Source organism: Giraffa tippelskirchi, chromosome 10 (assembly GCF_054371585.1).
Source record: "Giraffa tippelskirchi isolate mGirTip1 chromosome 10, T2T-mGirTip1v1.2.pri, whole genome shotgun sequence".
Taxonomy (NCBI): Eukaryota; Metazoa; Chordata; class Mammalia; order Artiodactyla; family Giraffidae; genus Giraffa; species Giraffa tippelskirchi.
Genome location: NC_137284.1, coordinates 132937235 through 132960994, shown reverse-complemented (window position 1 = coordinate 132960994; position 23760 = coordinate 132937235). Strand labels below are relative to the sequence as shown.

At 39.0% G+C, this 23760-nt stretch overlaps 1 protein-coding gene across 3 annotated transcripts in view; it reads left to right on the top strand.

Moving 5' to 3' along the window:
• Positions 1 to 22466, top strand: part of GPR37 (G protein-coupled receptor 37) — a 34844-nt gene extending 12378 nt beyond the window's left edge. Inside the window, exons 2-4 of one of the 3 annotated variants that reach the window (XR_014066735.1) lie at positions 2670 to 3492; positions 14204 to 14473; positions 19466 to 22466. Coding sequence is in view for 2 of the 3 variants with exons in the window: in XM_081534145.1 (XP_081390271.1) it covers positions 2670 to 3488 (819 nt within the window). In the remaining variant the exon portion in view is untranslated. Of the gene's footprint in view, positions 1 to 2669; positions 4030 to 14203; positions 16228 to 19465 lie in introns of those variants that run through there. The other 2 variants (XM_081534145.1, XM_081534144.1) reach the window with 2 other exon arrangements.
• The last annotated feature ends 1294 nt before the right edge of the window (positions 22467 to 23760 follow it).

Below are 23760 nucleotides of genomic sequence, written 5' to 3'. Positions count from 1 at the left end.
TTTGGGATGCAGTTGCTCTTGGCAACTGCGTAGTAAGTGCTGTCTGTATTTGGGGAGGTGTTTGTCTCAGCGGTTCTTTTAACAACTCTCTGTAGCTCTTGTGACCTTCCTGGATGGTTTACTTTGTTTTAGCTGGATCCTAATTGCAGAGAATTTTATCAGAGAGAAGAACAATTTGAAAGCAGGAAGCTAGATGCAGGAGTTTCCTGAAATTTGTGTATGACAACTGAGAAGTTTCCCGTAATTCATGGTTTGTCAAGAACACTACATGTCAAATATGTTTGAAGTCCTCAGTACTGTAGCTCTCAGGAGTATGGTTGAAGAACTGAGCATCTTCAAATAAAATAAAATGTATAAGGATTCCTGAGTGAAAAAATTGAGGCACATGTAAATCCTGCTTAAAATTTGTCCAGATTTTTTCTTTTTTAAACTTGTGAGATGAGTTATATAGAATCTAGAAACACCCCCCCTTTTTTTTTTTTTGCTTTTTGAAGCAGTGAACATCTTTTCATTAAGAATGAAGATGCAGCAAAGTTTATGGTATCCAAGGAGCTGATAATCTAACACACCTGTTTTAGTACCCCTCCACCTACGTTCATTTGCTCTTTGCTGTTACCTCACCTTAAATGCTTTGTAACAGATTTGAGATAGGTATGCAAATGCTAGCTTCTGCAGTAATTGGTTCAGATTTTAAATCTCTAGATTTAAAATGATGGAGATCAATCGGGGAGAAGATACTATCTCTTGTGTGTTGTGTGTTCTCTGTAAGTAATGATAGAAAATTACCAAGCAAATAGATTTTGTGAGCCTCTAAGAGACTGCTTCTTCTCAGAGTCTAGTATTTTCATATTGCCAAGCTGTCCTTTTAATAGAAATGTTATTCATAATTTTAAAAGGCTGCAGAGCATAAACTTTTGTAGCTTGTATTTTTGAACTGACTCTGGAAACAGGGTGACAAGGAAATATGCGCATGATTTGCCTCAGTGAAGATGGTGCAGAAAGTCTTGCTGAGGACTCTTGTACATTTGATAGCCTGAGAATTTTTTTTGTTTGTGCTTTACAGTCTTATAGAGAGATGACTCAAAACATTTGCAAAGCTAATAAATACATAAAAGCTTCCAAAAATCTGTACAAGAAAATACAGCAATTTCCAAATAATACTGTTTGATGCAGACCTTTAGAAAATGACACATTCTTCTTAGATATCCAAAATGCGATATTAAAAAAAATTATTGACATAAAACACAATCTGATCTTAGGACAGTTGCACAGTGTGGACTTCAATTTTAGAATTATTTTGAGTCTCTAGCATAAATAAGAAATAGATTTCTATTATGGTGAAAAACTCATTAAGTTGAAAATTAATTTTAAAAAGGTAAATGTAGAAATGACTCAGGCATATTAGATTGATATTTTCTGTGCTGATGTTTATGGGAAACTTCATGAAGATTTTGTAGTAAAAGAACTGTGGTTATAAGTTTAACCATGACCTCTTCTTGATTTGCTCTGATGTAGACTCTGTTAGTTCTATTTTTCTTCATTTTTGCTTTTCATACAGCTAACCCCTCATTTTATCTCACTTTTAGACTGTCTCCACCAATAGTTATGAGAATAATCAGGACATGCATGCAGTATCCTCATTTTCCATATGAGAACTAGTAGACACTAACTAATATGTCATGTATAAGAAGCAAGACTATTTGCCATTGGAACTCATAGAATCCACAAGGCAAGTTTTTATTTTTCTAGAGAGTGACAGCTTAAATGTAGTAGGTGAACAGTTAATGTTTTGAATGCTGAAATTGTTAGGACAAATGGTTTTCCTTTTGTCAACATGATCCTTTAGAGTCCTAAAAATTTAGACATTAATATATATTAATTATATATATATATATATATACACATGCGTGTGTGTATGCATGCTAAGTCACTTCAGTTGTGTTTGACTCTTTGCAACCTTGTGGACTGTAGCCCGCCAGGCTCCTTTGTCCATAGGGTTCTCCAGACAAGAATACAATACTGGAGTGGGTTGCCTTGCCCACCTCCAGGGGATCTTCCCAACCCAGGGATGGAACCATGTCTCCTGAATTGGCAGGTGGGTTCTTTACCATTAGTGCCACCTGGGAAGCCCATATGAATGTAGGTATTTGTGGTATACCCCAAAGCAGCCCATTCACTTAAAGGATTTTCTGTTAGTCTCCTGTTTTATCTGAACTTCAGGAACATTTTACCTCCTATCCATTGTCCTTGTTTAAATATATAAATAATGACTTCATTTATTAAACATTAAATTACTTTAATTTCACCCCAAACAGTGGAGTAAATTTGATGCTCTCAGATGATTACTCTGCTTATCTTGTGACTTTGAGAACCACCTTACGTCTCTTGGTTGACTATGATGTAGCTGATCTTTATGCATCCTTCCAGCTTTAATATTTTTGGCTCCATTACCCAGAACCACTATATTTCTTCTCTTTTTTATCTTCTATTTTTATTTGTTGTCCTTACCATGATTCATCAGAAGTCACCAACAACAGTTACCCATGCCTGATTCCAGGAAATTGTTCTTTTCCTTTTGGTGGTACTTTTCATCCATCTGTATTTACTGCCTAATGTTTTGATATTTCAGAGATGACCCAGGATAAATATATTCTATGTTCCTCGCGCAGGTTGCTTCTCTGGGAGTCACTACCTTCACTTTATGCGCTCTGTGTATAGACCGCTTCCGGGCGGCCACAAACGTCCAGATGTACTATGAAATGATAGAAAACTGTTCTTCCACAACCGCCAAACTTGCTGTGATATGGGTGGGCGCCCTCCTGCTAGCCCTGCCGGAAGTGGTGCTCCGCCAGTTGAGTAAGGAGGACCTGGGCTTGAGCGGGCGAGCGCCTGCCGAGCGCTGCGTCATCAAGATCTCCCCCGACCTCCCAGACACCATCTATGTCTTAGCCCTCACCTACGACAGCGCTAGACTCTGGTGGTATTTCGGCTGTTACTTCTGTTTGCCCACGCTTTTCACCATCACCTGCTCTCTAGTGACTGCAAGGAAAATCCGCAAAGCCGAGAAAGCCTGTACCCGGGGGAATAAGCGACAGATCCAGCTAGAAAGCCAGATGAACTGTACAGTCGTGGCTTTGACCATTTTATATGGATTTTGCATTATTCCTGAAAACATTTGCAACATTGTGACTGCTTACATGGCCACAGGGGTTTCCCAGCAGACAGTAGACCTTCTGAACATCATCAGCCAGTTCCTTCTGTTCTTTAAGTCCTGTGTCACCCCTGTCCTCCTCTTCTGTCTCTGCAAACCCTTCAGTCGGGCCTTTATGGACTGCTGCTGCTGCTGCTGTGACGAGTGCATTCAGAAGTCGTCCACGGTAACCAGTGATGACAATGACAACGAATACACCACAGAACTGGAGCTCTCACCTTTCAGTACCATACGCCGGGAAATGTCCACGTTTGCTTCTGTTGGAACTCACTGCTGAAGGAGTGAGCACAGCCTTGGGTTGGCTTAGCTTTCTTTTTTTTGTTGTTTGATTTTCATACCCCGTAAGAGTTTTTACTCCTATTTTTCCTTACTGGGAAAAAATGCAAAAGAAAAAAAAAAAATAGGAGAGAAATATTAACTACTGGTAGAACTGATTTTGCAAATTAATATTTGTGCTTTGAAAAAGAAGTTTATATTTAGTTATTTAAGATGTATGGGAGGTCCATAGTTTTAGATCATTTTATCTGGTATGGTGCTAATATTTTATTTGAAAAAAAGTGACTGCACCTTAATTAATTGCTAACTTACTTTCGTTCTTTTAAAAAATATAATCACTGTATATTGGTTATAGCCATGTGATTTTGTAGGCTATTTTCTGTTTGAGTTGTGATTGAAAGTATATTGTGTATGGTTTTGTGAGATGAGTTGTAGTTAAGAAGCATTCACCAAGTAGCACCAAATAAATGACACTTTATTCTTTAACCTCATTGTCAATCTACTTTTAACCAAGATTCAATAAATATTTTAATTGCCTTAAATACACAATTACTGGTTTTATGCACGATTTAAAATTGACCTTATTGTTTTATAAATTCTATTTTCCTTTAAGGCTTCTCTGATACCTCAGTTGGTAAAGAATCCATCTGCAATGCAAGAGACCCCGGTTTTATTCCTGGGTCGGAAAGATCCCCTGGAGAAGGGATAGGCTACCCACTCCAGTATTCTTGGGCTTCCTTTGTGACTCAGCGGGTAAAGAATTCGCCTACAATGCGGGAGACCTGGGTTGAATCCCTGGGTTGGGATGATCCCCTGGAGAAGGGAAAGGCTACCCGCTCCGGTATTCTGACCTAGAGAATTCCATGGACTGTATAGTCCATGGGCTCGCAGAGTTGGACACAACTGAGTGACTTTCACTCACTTGACTATTTTCCTTTAAGGTGGGAAACCACTATGTTACAAAGAAGTTTTCCTAACAGTACTATTTATATGTATGACTCATAAAACTATATTGTATGTTTCAAAAATGTATTTTTAATATTCAGAGATGCAAATTACTTCCAAATATTTATAAAATATGAATAAATAGACAGCAGAGTAGTAAGAAACTATCTTAAAAAAAGAAAATTCACCTCTTAACCAGCATATAGAGCTACAGGTTTTCCCATGAGGAATTATGAGTGAAACCAAAGATGAAAAAACAATGCATTTGTCATCTATTTTATCTAAACACTGACCTCTGAAGCACCATGAATTCTATGTGAAGCACTTTGAATTCTTATTTTTCTCCTTTTAAAAAATGAACTTGGTTAAATCTGTGTGACTTAATTTTTTTAATAAATTACAGTATAGTGGAATAATAAAATATGTATACATCTTGATTAAAACACTTAAATATTCAAGTACTACCTTTAAATTGATATTCTGTAAACTCTCAACAAAAAAACTAGTCCTCTCCATTTGAATTATATGAATCCCTGAAGGAGTTCAAGTAAAAGCAATTGTATAGGATGCCTGCCACATGGGACACATCCCTAATCAGATGGCAGAGGCAGTGACCTAAGTGACTCAGTGTGATTGTCATGTTGCTGTCTTCAGAAAAATCACATAGGGGAACCCAACTTTCTGGCTGGAAACTGCCCTGTGTGTTTTCTGCTTGTCAATTTCTGTACTATTTAATATAACTGAGTAGCACCTTTTTTCTTCCTGCCTAAATGTTATTTAAATCATTAAACTTCGCTATACTATGCTAAGTCGCTTCAGTCGTGTCCGACTCTGTGCGACCCCATAGACGGCAGCTCACCAGGCTCTGCCGTCCCTAGGATTCTCCAGGCAAGAACACTGGAGTGGGTTGCCATTTCCTTCTCCAATGCATGAGAGTGAAAAGTGAAAGTGAAGTCACTCAGTCGTGTCCGACTCTTAGCGACCCCATGGACTGTAGCCTACCAGGCTCCTCTGTCCATGGGATTTTCCAGGCAAGAGTACTGGAGTGGGGTGCCATTGCCTTCTCCGCATTAAACTTTAGTGCTAGAAAAATTAAAAGTACTTAATTCAGACCACTCGTTTTCTGCATGAAACCCAGATTAACTAAATAACAGTGCCCAGAATATCTCCTTTTCCCCAGTCCAGTACTCTTCAAAGGGATTTTTCCCCTTTCTGTCTGTATTTCAAAGAATTTGAGGAAGAATAAAAACAAGGCACCATTGTTCCTCTTACAGATTCCTGTAATAGGTCTTTGGAAATGAGGATGCCTGAACTAGATTTTGGCTGCTGAGCAGATCAACAGTTATTCCACAGTGTGTCTCATGATATTTAGTTGAAGAGCCGACTCACTGGAAAAGACCTGACACTGGGAAAGATTGAAGGCAGGAGGAGAAGGGGACGACAGAGGATGAGATGGTAGGATGACATCACCAACTCAACAGACATGAGCTTGAGGAGACTCCTGGAGATGGTGAAGGACAGGGAAGCCTGGCATGCTGCAGTCCATGGGGTTGCAAAGGGTCAGACATGACTTAGTGACTGAACAACAACAACAACAAATCAAGAAACTGATTGAGCATGTGCTGGAGTGGGTTGCCATTTCCTTCTCCAGGGGATCTTCCCGACCCAGGGATCAAAGCCACATCTCCTGCATTGGCAGGAGTATTCTTTATCATTGAGCTACCAGGGAAGCTCCTCTTTCCCATACTCTCATATTAATACAATATGTTCATTAGCAGTGGGAAATAGGAGCTTCCTCTCCCCATGTTCACACCGGTCGTGAACTAAACATTGTTTGGTAGGAGCTTGATTCCTCTGAGAAATACTTAAGATATTTCTATCAAGACATTTTATTCTCTGACTCTTCCCCATCATTTTAAAAATAGATGGACTTTTCCCAGTCTTCAAGGATTCTCCAAGATAATAGGTGGAGGTTTCTCCCTGGTAATTTGAATTCATCTTACACTTTAAAGTACTCTTTGATTACTTTGTGAGTTTGGCTTTCTCTGTTCTCTTTCTGGGCAGCATATTCCCAGTGTACCTGATTATGGCTAACCCTTCTCATAAAGAAAGAGGAAGGAAAAACATTACAAGTTTCTATAATTTCAAGCTCATGTTTTATGAATGTTCTCTCCGTGTTTCTTGGGAGTAAGAAAATATGTGCTATATTTCTTGGTCCCTGTCTTTTAGTGAAAGCAAGTGAGAAGTATTTACTAAACCCCAGTTTGCTTTGATACTTTTAATGTTAGTTTTTGAATTCAAAGCGATCGGCGTGGTACCTGTAATAGATTGGAATTACATTACTTCAGAGCTTAAAGTGATCTCAAAGTCTTAGAGTATTAATTACCCAGCTCTTTCTTTGTATGTACAAAACTGATTTTCTGAGAAATTAACTGAGTTACACAAAGACACATAATTTGACCCTGGTTGGATATTGACTTAGTTTAAGAATTCTAAGAATAGATAGAAGACTTCCTTTCAGGGGTTATAAATAATAATTCTTTTCAACTTAACCAGTAGGTTCACAAGCAATCTATGACACACTCTTGATTAAGATAGGGGACAGTGGATGTTCAGTAACTACTTGCTCAATGAAACGATAAACAAATCTTTAAATGAAAGAACTCTCAGAAAACACAGTTTAGCAAAAATACAGATGGAATACCATGACTATGGTTAAGAAGCAGTGACAGAGAAAAAAAACAAGAAAATATGGTTTTCTTGTAACTGTGTCCAGCACTAATCAAATGATGTAAATATGTATGGCCATATGCATGGTATATATATATATATATATATTCTAGACAAATTATAAAGACTGGGTGCTACAACTGACTCTTAAAACCTCTCTATCCCAAAGTTATTAAGTCCAGGTATGATAAAAGCCACTTTAGTTCTTTGCACATTTTATGCCTTCAGTCATTCACTCTGCTCAGTTAAACGCCTATCGCTGACTTTGTGCAGTGGTAGCATCATAGCCAATGACGTTTATCTGTGACACAATTATTGGTAATTGAAAACACCTACATGCTAGACACTATGCTAAATCTCAGGGACAGAATAGTGTGTGATTTAGATACAATTCAGTCCCTGTTGGAGTTTACATAATGTGCACTGCCTAAACATAAGATTATTCCCTACACATAGATTATTCCCTCTATTGAGTATTTAGTGAAAATGTGAGTAGTGCTGAGAAACAAAAGTTCAGGAAGAAAAGTTCTCTGAGAGTTTGTTATAGGGGATCCTGACCTAGTGATGGTGTCAGAAAAAATTCCCTTAGAGAAAATTCCATTGGCGAAAAGCTCAGGGAGAGGAAGGAAGTGTATTAAGGGTCTGTATGGACACAGACAGCTTTCCCAGGTGCTGCTAGTGGTAAGGAATCTGCCTGCCAATGTAGGAGACACATGGGTTTGATACTGGGTGGGGAACATACCCCGTGTAGGAAATGGCAACCCACTCCAGTATTCTTGCCTGAAAAATCCCGAGAACAGAGGAGCCTGGCGGGCTACAGTTCGTGGAGTTGCAAAGAGTTGGATACCACTGAGCAACTGAGTGCGCCTGTGCACATGTGCCTGCACGCACGTGCACACACACACACACCCACACCCACACCCACACACAAACAGAGCAAGCCCAGGAACCAAGAAGGACCAAGAAGCCTGGCATGCAAAGGCAAGTATGAGACCAGAGTTTGTATGAAACAAATTGCTGTTCATCTATAAAGGGTTTTGGTTGTATGTAGGTAAAATAACTTTACTTCATCAATGTCAGACTGCCCTTCTATGGTTCATGGGGGACTACTTATCATTGTGATTAGAAAACTGACTTCCTTTTATATTTAACATAACAGCCTCACAATTCTGAGTCTTGATTTTTCATTATATTTCACTGAATTGCGTTTCCACACTTTCACCCCAAATATTGCAATATGAAATAGGATGATTATTCATTAATTGAAGAAATCATATTTGTATAAGTAGGAGATCATTGTTATTTGCTATCAAGTTATGAGATCTTTGATTCCTACAAAAATCAAAGGAAACACTGATTCCTCTGGTGCTAAATCAATAATTGTCCATTGCATTTATAAGCTTACAGAGAATTAGCAATCTTTTGGCTCCAGTGCTCAGAATTTAAAGATTTATTTTAAAAAATAGTATGGTAATCAATCTCAAAGTGATCATTCTCTTGAATCAGTAATACTTTAATCAATTGTATAACTGTTAAATGGCATTTTCATTTCCTATTACTTCAGCTGCTGTCAATTCCACAAACTGAATTCAATATTTTTCTTCAAGTTTTAAGAGATATAAATAATTCATGTGAAATACATTCTGTGAAATCCATAGAAACCTTCTGAATTGAATGCCTTGCTATATAGACAGAGATGTGACTGGTTTGTTTTACTCTTTCGATAGTTACACCAAATTTAAGTATGGGTGTGTTTGTGTATGTGTAGTGTGTGTGCTGGGTCGTGTCCAACTCTTTGTGACCCCATGGACTGTAGTCTGTCAGGCTCTTCTGTCCATGGAATATTCCAGTCAGAAATACTGGAGCAGGTTGCCATTTCTTCCTCCACGGAATTTTCCCAACCCAGAAATAGAACCCAGGTCTCCAGCATTGCAGGCAGATTATTTACTGACTGAGCTGTGTGGGAAGCCCAAAGCTATTAAGAACAGTTTGTAAAGACAAATATGTTCTTTTGTGAATTGTCCATGTGTGAACAGAAAGGACATCAAGAATCACACTTAAATCCCTGAAAGTCATGTGGGTCATCTTTTCTTTCATTTTGAGAATATGCTCTTGTCCTGTGGGCAGAATTCTCTTATATTAACTTTTAATCCTGCCTTCACTACTTTGGCCACCTGATGCGAAGAGCTGACTCATTGGAAAAGACCCTGATGCTGTGAAAGATTGAGGGCAAGAGTAGAAGGAGGTGACAAAGGATGAGATGGTTGGATGGCATCACCAACTCGATGGACATGAGTTTGAGCAAACTTCGTGAGAAAGGGAAGGACAGGGAAGCCGGGTGTGCTGCCGTCCATGGGGTCACAAAGAGTGGGACACGATTTAGCGACTGAAAAACAACAGCAACAATTGCTGCTCCTAGAAAGAAGACTTATTTTTGTTTTGTTTCCCTATGTTTGGCTTAGCCTTAATGACTTGGTGTTGGGGCAGCATTTGGTCTTGGTTTACTCTGAATTCCAAATTGATTGCACAAACCCCACATCACAGGTTGGCATTATTCTATGGGCATAATACAGTGATTGTTGGAGAAGTGTGCTTGAAAGTCCACCCAGGGTGTCAGAGAGTAAATGGGCCTTTTGTTAGGTTTGGGGGATGGAATATTTTTCTTTGTCTTGACGATTCTGAGGTTGCTGGACAGAAATTTAACTTTTTCTTTTTTTCTTTTGGAAAGAGATGAAAAAATCTCGCTAATGTTTCTTAAAAATGCTTCATTGACTTCCATAGAACTTTGTTTCTGACTTAACTTTTATCTCCTGAAAACGTGTGGGCAGGACAAGCCAGGCATATACAGGGCATTTGCAACAATTAGAAAGTTCACTGGTTGGAACTGATCTTTGGTCACTGAGTTTAAAAAGATGGGGTGTTGTCATGCCCACTGATTGTGTGATTGTTCAAACCTCACTCATAAAGGATTTTCGCTGAAGAGTCTTTGTGTGGGGTAGGCCTGTGAGATGCAGCTGCAGCGGTCCTGGAATGAATGCCTTTGTTTCAATGGTCAGCTCCCTCTGATATCTGATCAGCCCCTATTTGTACGGCGACCTATTTCTACATCGCAAAGTGTGCATATAATGCTGGACTTTGTTATCTGGTTGAGAAAATGCATGGGTGTTCAGAGGTTTCCCTTAATTGTCACCTCTGGAGGATTAAGTCAAGTGGAAGGAAATGTTCTGTGAATAACGAGAAACACAGAATAACTGACCTGGATGAAGTTGAGTTAGAACTGTGACTTTGCTTGCAGGGCTGCAATTTCCTCTGGTCAAGATAAGTTATCTGATTTGGCCACTTTGATTTATCAAAAGTTGTAGTGAGGTAGATGAACCTAGTATAGAGTGAAGTTAGTCAGAAAGAGAAAAACAAATATGGTATATTAACACATATATATGGAATCTAGAAAAATGGTACTGATGAATCTATTAGAGAATGGACTTGCGGACAGTGGTGGGGGGGGTGGTACGAATTGAGAAAGTAGCATTGGAATATATACAGTATCAGGTGTAAAATAGATAGAAGTTACTGTGTAACACAGGGAGCCCAGCCTGACACTCTGTGATGACCAAGAAGGGTGGGTTGGGTGGAGGGGAGGCAGGCTCAGGAGGGAAGGGATATATCTATAATTATGGCTGATTTGTGTTGTTGTATGGCAGAAATCAATACAACATTGTAAAGCAATTGTCCTCCAGTTAACAAATAGGTCAAATTTAAAAAGCTAACTAGAAAGTTTACAAGATCTGCATTTCCTTCAGACCCAACGACTATGTCATCGGTCTCCAGTCACTGAAAAATGAGAGAAACTAATTTTTATTGTTGGAGTCTTTTGGAGAGTAAAGAAACTCACACAAAGCCACCGCTGCCCCCCCTCCCCCACCACCACACACACATACAGTTATCTACAATGATACAGAAATGGAAACTTAAACTGGTCATACCGTATCCTGATCTGGCTGCAGTAAATGTACCTAAACCCCTAGTGTCTTTTTGTTTTAAATTATAATCTCAGACGGTCTCCAGCAACTAGGAGCACTGTTTCTCTACAGAAATACAACTGGCATTTAGGACAAGACTGTTCTTTGTTTTTTGTTGTGTGTGGCTTTCTCAATATTGCAGCATGTGTAGTATACCTGACCCTTCAGGACCTAGATACCAGTAATATCTCCTAGCAGTTGTGACAAGAGAAAGCTCCTGTCTTGTCATCACCACTCCCTATATTTCCAAGTGTTCCAGGGAAGCTCTGGAGTGGTGCCAGATAAGCAGATTGAGAACCTCAGTATGGCATTATTATTTCTGAAATAGTTTGAAAAATACAGAGGCATAGCTACTATCCATAGTTTACCATGTTTTGTGAAATTTGAAATGTAAAAAGAAACATTCAATCCTAAAATTACAGAATACATACAGACAACTCTCGAATAAAAATATTATCCCAGGGGAGTTTTTATTTTTTCAATGTTTTTATAAAAGTAAAAAAAAATTTTACAATGTTGTGTTGGTTTCTGTCATACAACAACACATATAGCCATAATTATACATACATCCCCTCCCTCTGGGGCTTCCCTTCTCCCCCATCCCATCCTTCCAGGTCATCACAGAGGGTTAGACTGGGCTCCCTGTGCTACAAAACTTCTCATCCATCTTACACCTGATAGGGTATATATATTTTAATTAGTTATTTATCTAACTTTATACACACCTTTCCATAGGCTGTAGCTCCAAAATTTATTTAGCAAACTGTAGACTTTTTTTTTGAGTGCCATCCAGTAAGAGACCCTATAGAGATGAATTTCCCAAAGTGCAAAGTCTGTTTCGTGGCCTTGAACTCTCTCACCATAAACCGGGGACAATGTGACCTGGCTTGAGATGTGATAGAGTATCAGTTAATTTGTATATTTAGGGGTGTATACACAAGGTCCCTGATGCTGTGTCCTACTATTAAAGACCTGAGAATTTACATTAGTAACCACCATGTGGCTGCTTGGTAGGTGAGGGGAAAAGATAGGTCTGGATGGCTAGTCCCTCTAGGTCATGGCAATGCCTGGGCAAAGTCCTTTCACAACCAAGATGCCCATGTCCCTCAGATTCTTTCCTTTGGAAAGTGATAGATAATCTACAAAAGTTTACTTCTGTTTTCATTTCATCCATTCAATTGAATGCTGTTTCTAGCCAAGCTTACTGTTGCTGCATGTCTAAGAAATGATCTATTACTTTCTATTTAGGGTTGACATTAATTTTACCTTCAGGATATAGGTCTTCCCTATACCTCGAGGTTACTCTGGAAGAAACTCTGAACCATCCCATATACTGTAGCTACTCATTATAGAGATAAAATAGCATCAATAACAGCAAGTATTTATAGTATTTACTGTATTTCAGAAATGGAGAAGTTGGAAAACAGATCTTTGTTAATACATATAAGGAAGTCTTGAAAGACCTCAGTGAACTAAGGATTATATGATACATTTAAATGGGTTGCTACAATACTTTTTCATGAGTTTATGATTCTATATTGTGCTCTAGCTAAGTAATAAAAACATCATACATCCATAAACAGTTGGTCATACTTTTGTCTTGGCCTTATTTTTCTTCCACTGAATCATTTTTTCTTCCATTAGGCACTGAGCGAGCATTTTCCAAGCATTTCAGACAGGTCCTGTGACAAACTACAATCTCCTTATACATTAAAAATACATTGATCAAGAGAAGTTGTAAGACACGGAAGAAAAATTAATCCATATCCCTCTTAGAAAGAAAAGAAGAAATCACATTTTTGAGTAACCTTGGAGCTGAACAGACCTTGGAGTCTTAAAGGAATCTCCCAGTTTCACATCCCATCTGAGGTCAGTGTACTATAGCACATGTTGTAGACAGCCCACACATATTCTGTTCTCCATTGTGGGACAGCTATGGATCATGTAGATCACTTCTCCTAGCTCTAAAGTTTCATTGTCTCTTTCTTTTATTTTTTTAAATTAGGAAAGTAGTATAACACAATGACAGGAGACCTGGAAAACAGAAAAATTTGCATATAGTTCCACTGTGTATTACGATTCTTTTTAAAGTAGAAAAAATTAAGATTTTTAGTTGGAGTTTCAGTATAAAACTCTCAAAAACTAGTAGAATGAATATACAGAGAAGTAGAAGGACATAGTAGACCTGAAAAGCACTATGAACCAATTCAACATAATTAAGATTTATACAATTTTCACACGACAGTAGGATATAAATCCTATTCAAGTTCCCATAGACTATAAACTAGGAGACACTGGAACATATCCAGGGACATAAAGCATGGTGTAAAGATTTCATGGTCCAAAGGTATTGAAATCCTACAGTCTTTGTTGTGTTATCACTGTGGAATTATGTTAGAAATCAATATCAAAAGATATTTGAAAACAACCCACATATTTTCAAGTGCAACGTGACATTTAAAGTAGGCTCATTGATTCTTCTTCTTTTTTAAATCTTATCCTATCTTTCTCTCCAGAATAGTTTGTTTGGTTACTTAATTCATGCCTCAGTCAATCAGCTCATGCTATTTCCCTCATCCCTGTCACGTGTTCAGCAGCGGATCTAAATCTGTCCAATCCACATGTCCTAACTCAGTGTGTTAGTTCTACAGCTATTGTAACAAAATTACCATGAATTTAACAGCTTATGCAATATGAGTTTATTCTGTTATAGGCTTGTAGGTTAGAAATCAGGCACCTGTATCATTGGGCTGGTGGATACCACTGAATGGCAGAAAAAGAGGGTGACAGAGGATGAGATGGTTGGATGGCATCATTGATGCAATGGACAGGAACTTGGGCAAACTCTGCGAGATGGTGAGGGACAGGGAAGCCTGGTGTGCTGCAGTCCATAGGGTCGCAAAGAGTAGGTCATGACTTGGTAACTGAACAACAGCATCATTGGGCTAAGGTCATAGTGTTGGCAGGGTTGAACTCCTTTCTGGGGATTCTAAGGGAGAATTCCTTTCCTTGTCTTTTGCAGTTCCCGGTGGCTGACTGCATTCTTCGCTTGTGACACCTGCTTCCCTCAGCCTTCAAAGACAGGAGCCCTGCAGAAGAACTCTGACCATTCTTCTGTGGTCACATCTTCCTCTGAGTACAGCTGGGAAAGCTTCTCTGCTTTTAAGGACACAAGTTATGAGACTGGGTCCATTTGAACAATCCAGGATAATTTCCCATTTTAACATCCTTAACTTTAAACACATTTGCAAAGTCTCTCTACCACATAAGATAACATTAACAGATGCTAAAGGTGAGAACATAGACATGACTGGAGAAGGTCAGTATTTTGCCTATGGACACCCAGATTTTTGTTCGACAGTGAGTAAAATGACTTTATTCTGGATAGTTTTATTTGTGAGTTATGACCGGAACCTACTGCAGCTATCCTAAAGAAGGCCAACCTGAGTATAAAGTTAATATGAGACAGCAGCAGGGCTGGGATACAAAGCAGAGAAATTGTGTAATACTCATTTACGTGTACACACTTTCTCTAGACTTTGCAGTAATGTGAGCCATTATATCTCCCTTTGTGTATCAGCTGGTTGTAGTTGAATATTATATTATTTTTACCTGAAGAATCCTAACAATATATACCCAGGTGGTTCATTTTAGTTTAAGTTATACCATGATTTTTGAAACATGTAGGGTATATATTAGTCCAACTTTCTAGCAGCACACGAAGGATTGTCACAAAGACAAGCCTAAATAGTATTATTGATGCAGCAGAAGTACACTCCCACTGAATTGGTCCAACATAAACTTTCCCCGGAAGGATAATCCAGAGTTGAATAGGGCAACTGGGACCCAATCGAATCTTCCATTTGGGCTATGTATTTTCTGGGTAAATAAATGGATGGCCCAGTCACTTAAGCGCAGATCATTGCACAAGCTCATTGTCCATTAGAGTTTTTGTGAACATCAATACTCAGAAAAATTCTGGGCTCATGAAGCTGTTCTATCTTCCTGCAGAACACAGCATGCAATCAATTACCCTCCTCGCAGGTGACCTAACTGCATTTTCTTACTTATAAGTGTAAGAAAACTCACTAACACATGTCTCAAGACTTTTCATGTAAATTGATTGTTTACTGTTGTTCTTGGCGTGGGCCACACTCAGTGTGAAATGCTTCTGTGTTCCAAAGGGCTCATTCTCCCACCCTCTCTCTTTTTAGAGTAACAGCACTTAAGTCAATTCCTGTAACATAACAAAGTTTACATAGTGGGTAATGACTATGATTGCTATTTATAAATCTAGCTTTTGGATTAGGTAGAAGGGTTCCCGGAGAAGGCAATGGCACCCCACTCCAGTACTCTTGCCTGGAAAATCCCATGGATGGAGGAGCCTGGTAGGCTGCAGTCCTTGGGTCGCGAAGAGTCGGACACGACTGAGCAACTTCACTTTCACTTTTCACTTTCATGCATTGGAGAAGGAAATGGCAACCCACTCCAGTGTTCTTGCCTGGAGAATCCCAGGGACGGGAGAGCCTGGTGGGCTGCCATCTATGGGGTCGCACAGAGTCGGACACGACTGAAGCGACTTAGCAGCAGCAGCAGAAGGGTTCCAGTAAACATATTTCATCGCATTTACCATCCTATTCAGCTTCTCCTGGAGAAGGCAATGGCACCCCACTCCAGTACTCTTGCCTGGAAAATCCCATGGACGGAGGAGCGTGGTGGGCTTCTGTCTATGGGGTCGCACAAAGTCGGACACGACTGAAGCGACTTAGTGGCAGCAGCAGCAGCTTCTCCTATTTTATTATCTGCAATTTAAAATTTTATAAACTTTTAAATCTTTATAAATCTTAAAGTGCAGATACTTCCAGAAGAGGTCAATATATAATATTTAAGTTTACAAATATCTTCTCAGAAACAGATTTGGGTAAGAGAGGAAATAAAAGAATACAAAGATAGTGAATTCCTAGACTTAGACATTAGGAGAAGTTTATTTCCAAATGTAAGGAAATGGTACCAAAAGCAAAATAAACTTTGTTGTTGTTCAATTGCTAAGTCATGTTTGACTCTTTGTGACCACATAAACTGCAGTACAACGGACTTCTCTGTCCTCCACTATCTCCCAGAGCTTGCTCAAACTCAGGTCCATTGAGTCAATGATGACATCTAACCATCTCATCCTCTGCTGCCCCCTTCTCCTTTTGCCCTCAGTCTTTCCCAGCATCAGGGTCTTTTCTAATGAGTCAGCTCTTCACATCAAGTGGTCAAAGTATTGGAGCTTCAGCTTCAGCATCAGTCCTTCCAATGAATATTCAGGGTTGATTTCTTTTAGGATTGACTGGCTTGATCTCCTTGCTGTCCAAGGGACTATCAAGAGTCTTCTCCAGTACCACAATTTCAAAAGCACCGATTCTTTGGTGCTCAACCTTCTTTATGGTCCAACTCTCACAGTCAGACATGACTACTGGAAAAACCATAGCTTTGACTATATGGGCCTTTGTCAGCAAAGTGATGTCTCTTCTTTTTAATGCACTTAAATCAAAATTCTGCCAGGACCAACTCAGAAGAATGAGAGTTGATTAAATAAAATTTGTGGTATTTGTCATATTATACAACCTCAGGTAGAAGGATATTCTTTTCACTACTAGCATGAGAAAGAGAGCCCCAGAGAGAACACGTTACCAAAGTCAAAGGAGAGAAAAAATGGATACCAGACAAAAGATATTGACACAGACACTTTTCTAAGAATGGTGACTGTTTCTACTCATAGAGTCACCCTCAGTATCCACAGATGATTCCAGGACCCCTCAGGTATCAATATCTCAGAATGCTCAAGTCCCTTATGTAAATACTACATCATTATATTTAAAGGATTATTTGCTTATAACCTGTGTATATACTACCATATACTTTAAATCATCGCTAGAATACTTACAATACCTGTACAGTACTGTGCTTAGTTGCTCAGTTGTGTCCGACTCTTTATGACCCCATGGACTGTAGCCCGCCGGGCTCCTCTGTTCACTGGGATTCTCCAGGCAAGAATACTGGAGTGGATTGCCATGCCCTCCTCCAGGGGATCTTCCCAACCCAGTGATCGAACCCAGGTCTCCCGCATTGCAGGCAGATTCTTTATTGTCTGAACCAGCAAGAAAGCCCAAGAATATTGGAGTGGGTAGCTTATCCCTTCTCCAGGGTATCTTCCTGACCCAGGAATCAAACCAGAGTCTCCTGCATAGTAGGTGGATTCTTTACCACCTGACCTACCAGAGAAGCCCCCTTACAATACCTAATAGAATGTAAATACTGTGTGCTGTGCTATGCTCAGTCATGTCTGACTCTTCATGACCCAATGGACTGTGGCCTGCTAGGCTCCTCTGTCTATGGAATTTTTCAGGCAAGATTACCGGAGTGGGCTGCCATTTCTTACTGCGGGAGATCTTCTCAACACAAGGATAGAACCTGAATCTCTTGTGTCTCCTACATTGACAGGCAAATTCTTTATCACTGTGTCACCTGAGACGCTCAAACGCTATGTTAATAATTGTAAATACAGCATAAATGCTATGTAAACAGTTATTGGTGTGAGACAAATTCAAGTTTTGCTTTTTTGAACCATCTGGAATTTAAAAAAAAAATATTTTTGACCTGCAAAATCATGGATGCAGAGCCTGCAGATATGGAGGGTCCACTGTACAACCATTTTTAATGTTTGACTTAACTAAAGCAATCAAATAAATTATTAGATAAAATATGTAAAGAATGAAATGCCATAAACAGAAGTATCAGTGTACTTCCTTCTGATTTTTCAGGAAACTAAGGAATTTGTTTTTGTTATAATTTTCAAAGTGGGTATCATAAAACTAGGTCAACATCATTTGGTAAAAGAAAACCAAAAAATTATACTTTCCAACTAAATTCTTCCTCCTCTTTGTTTCATTTTCCTAAGGGAAAAACTTTTAAACCATAACTGATAATTAACAAGGCAGTAAGGAAATAATGAGAGGAAAACATTACTTAGGAATAAAAGGGATTATTATTAACATCAGAGATCACTGGTTTCCAAATGTTTTTAATCAAGTAAGAGGATAGAAATTGTAATCATATATTTAAAGGAGTAAAGAGGAAGTGCAGATATTTTAAAAATCTTTAATAACAAAAGTATATAATCAGCTCCAACATATTTCACAAAACACACTAGTAAAATATTGCAAAAGATACTCATTAGTTTCTGTAGTTTTTGTTTCCTCATATAAATTATCCATTCATGTAAGTTCTCTAATAATTTTCTGTTGACTATGATTTTAAGCTTAATTTTAAACTTTTTGCTACTTACAATCCAATATTGATATTTTTATGAGCTGACTGAGAAAGATTAAAAATTATCAAAAGTTTTACTGGCTGGAGTCTTACCTTATGATTCAAACAAAATTTTATAAAGATTGGAGCTATGTAATGCTTAGAGTTAAATTAGATTTTAACACTTAATATTTTAAAATTCATGGTTTTTCCCCTCAAAAAAACCAAAGTATGATAGGTTAAAAATAAATATTCTGAAAATAATGACCATAAAGGTAGACATTTAAACCTTCAATCTGTTGTCTAGGAAGTACATTTTTTTTATGTTCTCTTAGAATAACGTGTCTGCTTCTAATTAGATGTCTGAGAAAAATTATGTGTTGTTTTGATTTATTAACAAGAAAGTAAACCTTGCCACAGTAGTCAATATCAATTACATAGAAGAGAATAAACATCAAATCTCTCAAACTGAATAAATTTTTTTCCCATTGGAATTCAATGTATTGCTTAAAAATATCAGAGAAGCAGCAGGGCAACCTTGGTATAGAATTTTTATGAAGTCTGGGTAAATTTAAAATCAAATTGAAACTGGATAAAAGAGTCCCATTTTGTCCTAATTCTCTAGAAATACTCTTGTCAGGCATTGTAAAGGAGACTACTTTATTGAATGACCTAAAATTTTGCTACTTGAGTTGTTGCTCCCAAACAGCTCCTTGCACTTCAGAGCCCCATGTGGAGCTCACAAAGGCAATGGGCTTCAATGTGTAGTTTCTGATTCTTCATTCATTTTCTAGCCTTCCTGTTATTTCTTCAGGCAGCTGAAATGGAGGGGGTCAGGATAAATTCATGTTTGAAATGGATACAAAAGAGTTAGGAAAAGAATTGCAAATCTGAGCAATTTGATGCTTCTGAAGACTTAACATCAGGGCTCACCTTAATGTTGAAATTTCTTTCTCTGTATTATTTTAAATGTGGCTTGTCTCTGTTCCAGGATGTCTGAGCTTCAGCTGGAAGACTCAAAGAGTGGGGGCAGAAGTGATCTGGAGGATCATTCATTCACACATCAAGTGTTCACACATCAGCTGGTTGATGCCAGCTGTTGGCTAAGATGTCATCTAGGGCTATGGGCTGAACACCGACTTGTGACCTCTTTATGTGATCTGAGCTTCTTCACAATGGAGAGTCTGGTTTCTGAGGGCCAGTGCCCCAAGTGAAGCTGAATGGAAGGGGTGTGTGTGTGTGTGTGTGTGTGTGTGTGTGTGTGTGTGTGTGCGTATGCACATACACACATCACATCCAACTGTTTGTGACCCTGTGGACTGCAGTCTGCCAGGCTCCCCTCTGCCCATAGAATTTTCCAGACAAAGATGCTGGAATGGGTTGCCATTTCCTCCTCCAGGGGATCTTCAAGACCCAGGGATCGAACCCAAGTCTCCTGCTTTGCTGGCAGATTTTATTTTTTAACCGCTGAGTCACCGGGGAAGCCTGATGGAAGATACATCTTTTTTTTATAATCCAGCCTCAGAAATCAGTGTAACTTTCTGGGCTGGAGCAGCCACAAGTCTGCCCAAATTCAAGGACTGGGGAAATAGACTCCATCTCCTGATGGGAAATCAACCCTAAGCATTCATTGGAACGACTCTTGCTGAAGCTCCAATACTTTGGCCACCTGATGCAAAGAGCCAACTCATTGGAAAAGACCCTGATGCTGGGAAAGATTGAAGGCAAAAGGAGAAGAGAGTGGAGGAGGATGAGATGGTTAGATAGCATCACCGACTCAAAGGGCATGAATTTGAGCAAACTCCGGTAGATAGTGGAGGACAGAGGAGCCAGACGGGACTTAGCAACAACAACAACAGCCTGATGGGAGTGGAAGTTCTGCACCAGAATATGGGTTTTAGGAATATATGAAACCAGAAATATTACTGTGGTTATTTTGGAAAATACTATCTTTCACACTGTGTAAGAAGGCAGATCTAATCACTTAATTATTTTGTCATAGAAAGTATAAACCTGCTTTGATGCAGTCCATTCATTCACCCTAACACTACTCGCTGCACATGAATAGTGTAGACAGTGTTACATGACAGCTCTTCATACTCTTGAACTCCGTCACTTTGAAGCCCTCTTTTCTTTATTTAAAATTCCTATGAATATACTCTGACTTATCAATGTACTTTAAATGTGATATCCCAAAATGAACACAATATCCCAACATTTCAGGTTAGGTTTTAGTAAATAAAATAAATTGTAAGCCTTTTTAATTCGCTTTTTATACCTTAGATAATGTGCTGGTGGTTTAGTCGCTAAGTCGTGTCCGACTCTTGCCACCCATAGACTGTAGCCCGCCAGGCTCCTCTGTCTATAGGATTTCCCAGGCAAGAAAACTGGATTGGGTTGCCATTTCCTTCTCAAGGGGATCTTCCTGACCCAGCGATCAAACCCAGGTCTCCTGCATTGTAGGCAGATTCTTTACCAACTGAGCCATCGGGGAAGCTACTAAAGTGGCCTAAAGGAACTAGCTTTTTGAAGTAAATCACACTACTATCTTAAATTGGATACAGTGCTAACTAAATCATATTCTCTTCTGTTGTGAAAGTTTCAGCTTAAGTGATTCCTATTTTATTTTTTTCTCTTCACTCCCTTCCTTCCTTCCTTCATTACTTCTCTTCCCTCTTTATTCATTGTTCCCTGAGTTTAAAATGTGGACAAATATTATTTTCTCAAATAATAAAAAAGCAAATGTTCTTTATATCAAATTTAGAACAAAATTTGCTAATTTAGCCTATCAATTTCTTTATGAAATTATAACTCTGTTCCACTCTCAATAAAACCATTCTCTCAGTTCAAATACTTACTGGCTCAGTTCTATATACATGGCAGATATAAAACTTCATGGCCATGAAAATCAGCAATGAGAAAAGAAAAAAACAAGTGTTCTGTCACTCAAGGAGGAAAATACATAATGAAAACTTAGTAGTAAACACTAGTTTAAATCCTTTTGAAAAAGCATGCCAGGGCTTGATCTATTTAGATGAATATTCAAATAATGAAAGTAATGATAAGAACATAAATGAAAATAGCTGAGAAAAGAGATGTCAAAGGCAAAAGAGGAAAGGAAAAATATACTGAACTGAGTGCAGAGTTTCAGAGAATAGCAAGGAGAGATAAGAAAGCCTTCTTATGTAAACAATGCAAAGAAATAGAGGAAAACAATAGAATGAGAAAGAGTAGAGGTCTCTTCAAGAAAATCTGAGATACCAAGGGAACACTTCATGCAAATGGGCACAATAAAGGACAGAAATGGCAAGCAGAACCGATGAAGAGGCGGCAAGAATATACAACTAATACTACAGTCATTTAAAAATACTCATCAACTGTGTATTATATAAAGGATTTCTTGCAACAATGAGCACTGCAGTATTACTATCCCCATTTTACAACTAACAAAACTGAGACAATATTACTCTTCCCATTTTACAACTGACAAAACTGAGCTTTAAGGAAATGAACTAGCTTGTTCATGATTAAAACAGCTAGTAAGTGGCCTGACTTGTTATTCAACTGTTGACAGTTTTAATCATATATTGTATCATTGGAAAAGACCCTAGTGCTGGATAGGATTGGGGGCAGGAGGAGAAGGGCCGACAGAGGATGAGATGGTTGGATGGCATCACCGACTCGATGGACATGGGTTTGGGTAGACTGCGGGAGTTGGTGATGGACAGAGAGGCCTGGCGTGCTGCAATTCATGGGGTCGCAAAGAGTTGTACACGACTGCGCGACTGAACTGAACTGAACTGATACCTTTCTAACTATGTCATGGATTTGCCCTTCTGAAGAATGCAACTGATTTTTTTTTTTGCAAATCAGTTGTCTCATAATAACACAAAGGCTTACAACAATCGAAGGATTCTCCAGTTAATTTAAATGAAAAAAGAAATTTATTGAAAGAATAGGGGTGCTTATATATGAAAATAAAGGTACCATGGTAGCTCTGGGATCCACATTTTTTGTTGTTGAGTCGCTAAGTTGTGTCCAACTCTTTTGTGACCCCATGCATGGTAGCCTGCGAGACTCCTCTAATCATGGGATTTCCCAGGCAAAAATATTGAAATTGGTTGCCATTTCCTTTTCCGGGGGATCTTCAGGACCCAGGAATCAAACTTGTGTCTCCTGCATTGGCAGGCAGATTTTTTTTACTGCTGTTTCATTTGGGAAGCTTGGGATCCAGATTAGGAACTAATATAAGGTCTTTTCTGAAGGGAAACACCATTGAGATGAATCTGAGCAAACTCCTTTCTGCACTAGCACCATTCTGCTAAGATTCAAAATCTTCAAGAGAGCTTCACTGACTCTGGTTGGATAATATGCCCACTTTGTGGCTTATGGGAGAATACTGTGATTGACAGGGCTTCCCAGGCGGCACAGTGGTAAATAAACTGCCTGCTAATTCAGAAGATGCAAGAAACATGGGTTCCTTGGATCAGGAAGATTCCATGGAGTAGGAAATGGCAACCTACTCCAGTATTCTTGCCTGGAAAATTCCAAAGGCAGAGGAGACTGGTGGGCTACTGTCCATGGGGTCGAAAGAGTCAGAAAAGACTGAGCAACTGAACACACATATATACCGTGATTGACAGCCCTCCTAAGATTGCCATAATAGGTTCTGGAAAATGGTGGGCGATTTTCTCAAAGGAAGCAAGATATTATTACCAAGTGAAGGCAGAAGGATGGTGGGCAGTTAAAAATAAAAGATATTCACTATGTAACCTTCTAGGCTTGTTGGGGAAATTAAATGAGATAAAAAGTATGAGATGGTTGGGACCTAGTGCTCAAAAAGGAGTCATTGCTATTATAGTAGTCATCACTTAAGTAAAACTCAACCATCAGTGCCTGACACATCAAACATTAACTAGGTTTTTGTATGGGAGAAAGATTTGCCCCATGGGAGGCGATCCACATACGCCTGAACATTCAGAGTTTTAAGCCAACCAGCTAAGCACTTCATGTGCTGTGAAAGTGAAAGTGTTAGCTGCTCAGTGGTGTTCTACCCTTTGTGAGCCCATGGACTGAAGCCTGCCAGGCTCCTCTGTCCGTGGGATTCTCCAGGCAAGAACAGTGGGGTGGGTAGCCATCAGGTGCAGAAACACCAGTAGCTGTCTCTCTCATTCCTTCCCAAGCTAGTGCCTAGACAAGAACAAGCCCTACCACTGGGCAGGCTAGTCCAGGTAGGCAGTGATGATAGGTTTAGAGCCAGTGTTCCTTTTGAGATACTCGAGCAAG